We start from the raw sequence: 10726 nt of genomic DNA, 5'->3' as shown, positions 1-10726 counted from the left end.
ATAATACAAATACAGGCTAACGTTTTTATATGTATAGGTATACTAAATAATGTTTAGCTGTTCAAGACGATGTCAGAGCACTATTTATTTTTTCTCTCCGACCCACGCGCAACATATCAAATTTTACGTTCATAATAATGATTATAAATTATAATTTAAATAATCATAACAACTTCCAAAGTTAGACTGAAATTACCTCTTAAAAAATTTGAAGATAAGATTATTATCTAGCTAGGGCATAGCATAGCTTTTTATTATATTTTGATTTTATAAAATACTCATAACTCGCTTTAAAATTAAAATATAATAAAAAGCCTATGAGATGCCCTAGATAATAATATCTTATATTCTTATCTTTAAATTGTATAAGAGGACATTTCACTCTAATTTAAAAAATTCTTATGATTATAATCTATTGTGAACGTAAACTTTGCCATGTTGCGCGTGGGTCAGAGAGAGATAAAACAAAAAAAAAGCGTATTGCATAGTATAATAAATTTCTTACCTTGAGGTCGAATCGTTTTCTGAGATCACGGTACTTAGGCTAAATGTTGGTTCGAATATATTTGTTGAAGTTTCTGGTGACAATGGATAAAAGTCTTGTACCATACTATCATCATTAACCCTTAAATAACCATAACGGCGTTATAAGGGATCAAAATTACTAATAAAATAAATGTTAGAAAAATACAGAAAAAAATCTGTTTTTTCTAAATTATACAATGTTCAATACAATATGAACTGCAATAATGCTTTTAAAACAAAAAAAAATGTGTCTATGTGTCTTTCATATTTTTTTATTGGCATAGGAGTATAGGACAACGATGATTTGGTTAGGTTTGCAATCCGTTGCAAGCAAACAATTTAAATACTTATCAGTTATTGTATTTTTAATAATAAATAAGTAATAAAACCAATTATAAATTCTGAGCGGAGCGAGGGATGTATTGATTTTACAACTATATTATTGACTTGTGTTTTCTTGGTGGGGCTTTGTAAAGGTTATCTTTGGTTGTACTCACTAGCAAATATCAAAATTCACGAATTTTTCACGAACTTCATCAAAATCAAGACAAATTTTGACGAAACTGTAACTTTTAAACGAAAAATAATAGTTTTTTAATTTTTATATTCTGAGCGGAGATTTGAAAATAAGATTTAATAAGATTTCTCATAAGTTGATCTACCTTTATCAAAAAAAAAAAAAAATGTCTACTGGAAAGTCAAATTAAATTTTTATGAGCGTCTGAAGTTCAAATTTTTACAACAGTGAATATTCACTTGATTTCTCATACACCGATTTTCTTATTTTGTTAAAAACTTTTAACCTTGTAGGTACTTGAAATTTTGATGAAATATTCATTTTATCATTTCCTATATATGATAAAATTTCCAAAATGTTTCGTTTCTTTTTAAATTATTTATAGACATTTGGAATTTTTTTATTTTATAAATGTCAATAAAATTGTCTTCGTTAAGTCAAAAAGCTCGAAAAATGTATTCAAGGTTCCTCATAGGTTGATGTTGATATAATAGCAGTTGAAAAATATTAAGAATACATACACACCTTTTTTTTATGACCGTTTAAAGTTCAAATTTTGAACAAATTTATTAAATTGAAAATTTACAAATTATTTAGTTGTTAAAAATGTATAGAATGTTTAACTTTTATAGCTAAGGATTGAAAATTTCAAACAATAATGGTTTCACATAAGTAGTTCATTCTGTAATAAAAACATCTAAAAAATATACAAACATAATATAAAATGTCTTATACTGAAATACCGTCCCCGCTCAGAATCGTTTTTCGAATACAATGATATTATATTGTTGAATTAAAATTTAATACTATCCATGACCCACTTGTTACCTTCTGTACAGCAGAGCGACATCCACTTTCCCGCTTTTTTTGTAATTCAAATGTATTAATCTATACTAGAAACTCATCGCTGTATACTATTATTAAATATACACATTTGAGTTATAAAGAAAACCGGGAAAGTCTTTATGCTGTATATAGTAGGTGTCGAGTACTCGATTGGATCTCGATCATACTATATACAAGCAGTATTAGCAATAACGTAGTTTTTTACAGATTACAAAATGTTGTATAGATGATTTTTTTTATTATTATTCTGTAGGTAGGTACCTATTAATTTATTATATTTATTCCATTTGAGCCCCCTCAATATTCTACAGGAGGTCTGCCTATACAGGTGATGTATTTTAAATACTATAAATCATATAATGTCTAGAAAACAATAATTATAATAAATTGGAGACTGATGTACATTTGGGCATTATCCGGTTCTGTTATAATATCATCGATAGTATTAGGATGGTTCTCCGATGCCGACAAATTATTTATTTCTTCCTATATTATAATAATACGTACAAAATTAAAATCACATGCACATAATAAAATTGTATACATTTATATATGGTGTAAATTATTTTGACTTACCGTGTCACTATCAGTTTTAAGATTTTCTCTCCATTTTTTTAGTTTATCTACATTTCCTTTATGTTTTTTGGATAAATATTTCCTTCTTCGTTTTTTAATTCGTAAAACATTTTCCATCATAAGAAGAATAAGGTAAAACGTTTACGAATTACAATTTATTAAAAGCCAATATAGTAGGCAACTGGCAATAATTACCGTAGCAGATATTATACGTAGCCGCTAGACGATAATAAATAATATTATGTGCAGTGTGCAGGAAATAGAGATACTCCGATAATATCAATTGCATAATATAATATGTTATTTATAAGTTTATGGATATTTTCATTTGTATAGCAGGCGAGACGTCATCGTGCCGGAACTATTATTATATTTGGTTTACTCGGGCGGGCGACGCCGTACAGGTTCATGGAAAAGGACACTTTCGCACGCGCAGTCACATGTCAAATACGCACCGTCGCGCGCTCGACGAACAATATATACTATTTTTTTTTTTCTAAAAGTATCAATCTTTTGCCAATTGTACAGATTTTTCTAGTGATCGGAAACAAATTCTGAAAACATATTTGAATTCGTCATGAAGTTTACTTGAAAACGACTTTCTTAGATTTTTAAATAGATTTTTTTAGCTCAATATTACTATTATTTTAAAATTTTGGATTAAAATTTGATGGGTTTAACCGATTAATTTCAAAAAAGTTGAAAAGTCGTTTTCAAGTAAACTTCATGACGAATTCAAATACGTTTTCGGAATTTGTTTCCGATAATTAGAACAATCAGTACAGTTGGCAAAATATAGGTATATTTTGGTAGAAATCACAGCCGGGTGGAATCCCCTTAAGAACAACTTCTAGAAAAAAAACTATTTATGCTTGTGGAACGGTCAGATTCAACCGAAAATATCTTCCAACTTTAGCAAATGATAATAAGTTACAGCGAAGAGATTTTGTCTGGGCAACTAGTAATAGAGGGTTGACCATGTTCAAATGGAAGGATCGTAAATCAGTACATCTCCTTTCATCTAACCTAACCTCATTCACCTAACCTGATACAATAAGTGTAAACAGAAAAGAAAAAAGTGAAATTTTATTATATTACCTATTTATTTGCACACGATTTAGAAGCATGACAATTGGAATTGCATAATCTATCTGATTTTCTACACTTACATTTATTTGTTTGGCAACCCTGTGTACAAGTACACCGATCATACCCCTGTCCTCCTAAATTAGAAAAGGAGCGGGCTGCTTCTTGCAATGAAATTAAATTTGCCAGTACGTCTTCGATTTGTAAAAAATTTTCTTTACAAATCGTAAATTGGTTTCTGCTGTACAGTTGTTGCAGTTTTCCTTCAGTCGTACCGATTTCGTAAAAGTTATCTTTCACTGAAATATAGGAATTTTATTATTATTTATTTATTACTATCAATAGTAAGATAATATATAGTTTAATATTATTATTACTTGACATAATCACTCCGTTAGCGATTTCAAATATCTGGGAGCTACATTAAGTACAAAGAATGATTGGTCAAAGGAAATAAGTATTCGGATAAACAAAGCTCAGAGAACGTTCTACGCACTGACAAAATTTTTCACGTCCAAAATGTTATCAAGGAAGACGAAAGCAAGATTATACGTAGCCATTATAAGACCGACGCTAACATATGGTTGCGAAGCTTGGACGACAACCAAACAAACGGAGAGAAAACTAAGGACTTTTGAACATAGAATATGGAGGAAAATATGTGGACCTGTCTTTGATGAAACAACGGGGAATTGGCGGAGGAGGTACAACAGAGAGTTGTACGATATGTTGGAACTAACAACAGTAACAAGCTTCATTAAAAGCCAAAGGATACAATGGCTAGGACACATAATGAGAAGGCGAGAGAATGAAATAGTTAGAGTGACATTGGAATGGAAGCCAATAGGTAAAAGACCAAGAGGTAGACCGAGAAAAAGATGGATAGACGTGGTAGAAGATGATTTAAAAATTCTTGGAGTCAAGAATTGGAAGGAGACAGTTCAAGATAGAGACAGGTGGCGAAGTGTAGTAATGGCGGCAAAAACTCTTAGAGAGTAGAAATGCCTTTAGAAGAAGAAGAAGAATCACTCCAATAACACATCTAAGATCACTCCGTGCTCTATCTACATCAAGAATTTTAACTCAAACTGACTCTCCAATACTGCCTTGGCAAAATCGTTTTTTAGAATTTTCGGTAATTTTTTTGGATTGAATTTTCAGATTATTTAATGACTCTTTCATGTTTTGTCTAATTGATGTTTGTATGTTTTTGTTTGTTTTTCAATTTTTTGATCTTCATAATTTTCTTCTATTTCACAAGTCACTTCTTTATTTTCGTTGTCGTTAGAAAGAATCTGTATTGACTCGAAGGCAACCTGAAGTTCTTTTTCGGTTTTTAATTTTGCAATCATGTTTGCAGAAGTAATGTCGACGATAAACCAATTTTAGGCGGTGTACCAAACATCGCTTCATATGGTGAATGTTTTGTACCATGGTGGTAAGCACGATTTTTCATTAACTGTACAAATTAAGCCATTACTCCATTTGTTTGTTTTATTATCTTGGAGCCATGTTGCAAGCATATTTTCGATTATTATCTTGGTTTGTTCTTTCGACTGAACCTTGTCTTTGAGAGAGTCTTGGCTTCCCGTGAACTATTTTTAAATCCTTCCACATAGTGCAAAGTTCAGATATTATTTTATTTACGAATTGACGTCCGTTGTCGCTTTGTAATATAGCAGGTGCTCCAAAAAGGGTAAATATATCCAACAAAACATTAGCAACAGCTTCGGCACTTGTATGTCTTAGAGACCTAAGTATGATAAATTTTGTTGAATGATCATGGTAAACACATATAAATGTATAATCTTCGTCTGGTTGCGCTTGCATATCAATAAGCTCTATTTGACACCTTAAATTCGTTTCCGAGAAAATAATTGGTTTAAACACCAATCATTTTTCGCTGTATTTCCTTTTCTCTCACATGTTTCGTAAAAAATTAAGTTTGACGTTATTGTTTCCCTAATAATATTTTTAATTTTTTTATTTATTTCGTATTCCATGCGATTTCTACCACCACGCCCAATAGATAAATGTACTTTATGTACAATTTTAAATAACTCTTCATTAAAAGCATATAATTTTACACAATTACCTTCTACAGTTATTGGTATAATTAATTTTTCTCCTACTGTACTGTCATTACGTCATATTTCTTCATTAATTTTTAATTTGTTTTCTTTTCTAGCTTCAGTGGTTTTAAATAATTTGTTATTTCATAATATTTAGATTTATTAATAAAAGTATTTGTTAGTTTTTTTCGTTTCGATAACTTTGTTCAAATGTTCATAAAATTTAGATCCCATTTTTAAAACACGTACAAAATAATAAAAATAATAAAGTATAGTGTCGCGTACAGTTCAAAAACTCGACTGGTTAGTCGAAAATATAAATTATTGCTCATAATACGTATATATCGTTGACTGACTTTATCAAGACACCTATTAATTTTATCATTCCGATATGGCCATATCCGTATAGAAGATTTATGATTCTTAAATAGGTTAAATTATTTAACAATTATTATTATTATTATTATTATTGTTTTAAAATATTCATTATATGATAAGATTTAATAAAATTAATAATAGTATTAAACTTTTAAATACTATAAACTATTACAAAAAAAAAAAAACATCGTGGTTTATTCAGTCAATATTATTAGTTTGTAAAAAAATACATCGTGCTTCAATTGCCCGGGCAGGACCACATTGCCCGGTATTCCACATAGCCCGTAACATATATCCCAACAAAAACACTTCGTCGAACTCCGTGTAAAAAATTGCCAAGTAAAAAAAACTAGTCATCTATAACGCCGTGTCCAACGTGAATCCGGCGAGTGCGGCAAACGCATTGCGGTGCGTGCGATGCGGCAACCTAAATAAACAAACCTGTGGTGACATGTCCACGTTTCCAATGTACCGCCGCAGTCGCCGCACATGCCTGCGATCGAATTCGTTCGTACGCACCGGACAATTTGAAAAACAAATCATTTTGTTTTTGTCGCCACACAAAGTTGCGTTCAGTGCGTTCGACGATTGTACTATTTACTTTTTTAACATGGAAAGTTGTGAACTTTTGATATCTGAAGTGCAAAAGCTAAGTGCATTATGGAACAAACGCAACAAAAAGTACAGAGATAGACTATTTTGTGATAAGGAGTGGAGTATAGTGGCTAAAAAAACGAATTTGGATAGTGAGTGTAAAATAAATAAATACATTTTAAGAATGAATATTTAAAATATGAATTATATTCGTATATATATATATATATACATAAATTAGTTTTTATCCGTCTGTCCTTGCATTCCTAAACGGCTGGACCGATTGCAATGAAATGTGGTACAGAGATTATTAATTATAATATATAATTATCATATATTATATACGTAATTATTTAATAAATAGGATTAGGAAGGGTAACTACGTTATTGCAATGTATCTGACAACGGATGCATATATTGTGGCAGAAGTTACTTACAAATGGTATGAAATATTACTCCGAACATGTTTTTATATATGGCAAAACTGTGGTATAAATACTTGATGATGTAGGTTTGATTAAAGAAATTTCGTTTTCGATATCAACTTTTGTGATGTGACATAGTAAACTAAAATGTTCAGTTAGGTATCAAATTTATAGTTTAAACGGGAAATTTCAATTAAGTATTAACTGAAAATAAATTTACTATATGTTTTTGATGCCATTTTGATTGAATACTTTAATTAAATAGTTTGATGACGCACTTAACCCGTACAAAAACCTATACCGGGGTTAGTGTATTACTGAATATCGGGGCAAGTGCGTCAGTACATAGGTACATATGTAAGTACATTCAAAAACATAATGGTTACCTAGATGATAATTATTATGTTGTAATTTATACAATCATAAAATTTAAATAATAACTTTTTGCAGGTGAAAATATTTTTTAATTTTTGTTTTGTTTATTGAATTTGTATTTGTTCGATAAAGTTACATACATTTTTTTTATGTTTATTGTTTATTTTGAGATATAATAAACATTTTATTTCTAAAAAAAACCAAAAAAATTCAGAATTTTTTATATTTTGACGCACATGCCCCATTGTTTTTCATATACATCTACTTATTGTAATATATCCCGATGATGCGTCAATTGAAATTTAAAAAACTAATTTTAAATCAAATGCTTATCTGATACAAAATATGAATATTTTTTCCTATAATTTATGCTTGTAAAAATAAAACAAGTTGAACTTTTTTTTTCGTTAGCTACTTACCGTAAAACCGGGTGAATAGAAACACTTTTTGGTAATAACTTTTAATAATTGGTATTTTGATATGATTTTTATTTATGTGGATTTTTCTTCCATGAAATAATTGGTAATGTTGTTAACAAACGGTACACAGTATTTACTTTTACCTCCAAACCAAAATTATTATCTTTAAAATATTTATTTTGATAAGAATATTTTGGCTCCAAAAATGAAGCGCAAATTCGTTATCACTGAATAGTATCAAAACAATTTTTAAATCCACTCAATCTATTTTACACGGACAAACATACTTGTGTAAATTAATGTAACGTAAGTATAAACTCGTTATAACTATTATACAATTTATAATAAATTGTTGAACTTAGATTTTTTAATTTTAGGGTGAATAGAAACATGCCCAATCAATACAATCCAGAACCTCGGAGCAACCGTTATAAAGTTCCAAATAAATGTGATCTAGCAAATGCTGTTATGTGTATTAAGCAAAAAAAAATGTCGTACCGAGAGGCTGCAAAAGTATATGGTATTCACCATTCTGTTATATACAGACATGTAAAGAATCCACATATGAAAAAACAAGGCGGACAAACTTCACTCACAAAACAGGAAGAGGATTTAATAATTGCAGGTATTTTACTGTGTTCTGAATGGGGATATCCATTTGATAAATTTGATGTTAGACTATTAGTTAAAGGGTATCTAGATCGTAGGGGCAAAAAAATTAATAAGTTTAAAAATGGAAATATGCCAGGACGAGATTGGGTCAATAGTTTTTTGAAAAGGAACAAAGACATTTTAGCTGTAAGAATGTGCCAAAACATAAAACGATCTCGTGCAGGTATATCAAGAATCACAATATCTGACTATTTTGATAAACTTGCAATTTCTTTAGATGGGGTACCTCCTAGTAATATTTTAAACTATGATGAGACAAACCTAACCGACGATCCTGGGCGCAAAAAAATTATTACAAAACGAGGTACTAAATATCCAGAACGTATAATGAACCATAGTAAGACTTCAAATTCAATTATGTTTGCTGGATCAGCTGATGGAACCCTTTTACCACCTTATACAGTTTACAAAGCTAAAACAATATCCAATAGTTGGAGAATGAACGGTCCAAAAGGTTCTAGGTATGCATCTAGTAAGTCAGGATGGTTTGATAGCTATGCGTTTGATGATTGGATAAGAAGTATTGCCATTCCTTATTTGAGAAAATTGCCTGGTAGAAAAATTTTAATAGGAGACAATTTATCAAGCCATATATCCACAGATGCAATTAAATTGTGTCAAGAATATAATATTTCATTTGTGTTTTTACCAGCTAATTCTACACATCTTACGCAACCTCTAGATGTGGCATTCTTTAGACCTTTAAAATGTCACTGGAGGAAGATTCTTGAAACTTGGAAAAAAGGAGAAGGAAGGGATGAATGTAGTGTACCAAAAGACCGCTTTCCTAGGCTTCTTAATATATTAATGAAAACCATTAACGAGAAATCTACTGACAATTTAAAAGCTGGGTTTGAAAAATGTGGCATTTATCCGTTAAATCGAGATAAAGTTTTAAATATGTTGCCTAGTGAGGACAATTATGAAAATACAACTGAAGATGTGAATAGTTCAATTAGAGATTTTCTTAAAACTATGAGGAGTAGCGAAACAAAAGTGATTCGCCAAAAAAGGAAAAAATTGAACGTTCTGCCAGGTCAAAGTGTTGAAGCCACGAATGATTCTGATGAAAACAATGATGATTCAAATTCTGAATCATTAACTATGGACCAATCAGATGAACCTAATGATGAAGTTAATGATGTTACACATGCTGTTGTTTCTGATACAGATGAAGATGATAATGATTCTGAATGTTCTTTAAATTATCAACAATTGGTTAAACATAATAAACAATTTGACCATGTTTTTCCAATAAATGGACCAAATGAAATCAAAAAGGATGATTGGTTACTAGTAAGTTTTGAAACTACGACAAGTAAAGCCTCAAACAGCAATATTGTGTATAAATATTATATTGGTAGAGTTATAAATTGTAACATAAAACAGAAGAACTTTGATGGAACTTTTTTGAGACATATTAATTCTAGAGACCACTATGGATTTATTTATGGTTTTCCAAATGTCAGAGATGAATGTAATTTCCATTTTGACCAAATAATTGGTAAATTGACTAATCCTGAAGTTTATAAGAGAGGTTTGTATAAATTTAAGTTGAATTACAAGTCATTATGATTAAATTATTCCTAATATTTAAAAATTTTAATTGTATGCAACATAAAGACTGTTGATTATTATTTAAAATATTCAGACTAAATTTATTTTTTTTGTTACTTATAAATGTAATTTTATAATTTTTGTTAATTTTATGTAAGTATGAACTAAAAGACTAGTTATTATAAATTTGTATAAGGCAACGAAAAGACTGCTTGGCTTATTATTTGAATATTTATCAGAGAAAAATATAATTTGTTATAATATTTAAAAAGTAAATAATTATTTTGTTTTGTTATGTTATGTAAAAAAAAAAAAAAAATATAATTTGTATTGTAAAAACATTGTTTTTTTTTTTTTAAAACTTCAAAAACTGTTTCTATTCACAATCAAACAGGGTGAATAACAAATCATATTACATTTATATATTTGTTTCTATTCACCCATACATGAGTATGAATAGAAACAGCATACTTAAAAATATATATATAATCGATTTTGAAATTTAGTTCTTTTAATTTTTAATGATTGTATTGTGTGTTTAAAGACCCAAATTTTAAGGTATTAATATGCTGTTTTGTTATTTCCATTCCAAAGTTATTAGCTTTTGAAGTTGAAAAGTGTTTCTATTCACCCGGTTTTACGGTACCCTTCCTAACTATTATATTATGTATATATTATTATTTA

The 10726-nt window shown here is 29.4% G+C and overlaps 1 protein-coding gene and 1 pseudogene across 1 annotated transcript; one reads left to right on the top strand and one right to left on the bottom strand.

The window, feature by feature from the left end:
- Positions 1-5047: 5047 nt before the first annotated feature.
- LOC149061101 (KRAB domain-containing protein 2 pseudogene) lies at positions 5048-6491 on the bottom strand (annotated as a pseudogene).
- A 1505-nt stretch (positions 6492-7996) lies between these two features.
- Positions 7997-10060, top strand: LOC149061100 (uncharacterized). The gene is made up of 2 exons (XM_089216854.1): positions 7997-8119; positions 8191-10060. The coding sequence occupies exon 2, from the start codon at positions 8204-8206 to the stop codon at positions 10058-10060; it is 1857 nt and encodes a 618-aa protein (XP_089072980.1). The 5' UTR covers positions 7997-8119; positions 8191-8203.
- Positions 10061-10726: the final 666 nt, after the last annotated feature.

The sequence above is a fragment of the Diuraphis noxia genome, unplaced genomic scaffold, assembly GCF_037042655.1.
Source record: "Diuraphis noxia isolate RWA-SAM2 unplaced genomic scaffold, SU_Dnox_SAM2 contig0001, whole genome shotgun sequence".
Lineage (NCBI taxonomy): Eukaryota > Metazoa > Arthropoda > Insecta > Hemiptera > Aphididae > Diuraphis > Diuraphis noxia.
The sequence above is the reverse complement of the archived record's forward strand: the minus strand, read 5'-3'. Positions and strand labels throughout refer to the sequence as shown.

Coding starts and splice junctions, on each gene's coding strand:
- LOC149061100 (XM_089216854.1), top strand. CDS start 8,204: ATGCCCAATCAATACAATCCAGAACCTCGGAGCAACCGTTATAAAGTT.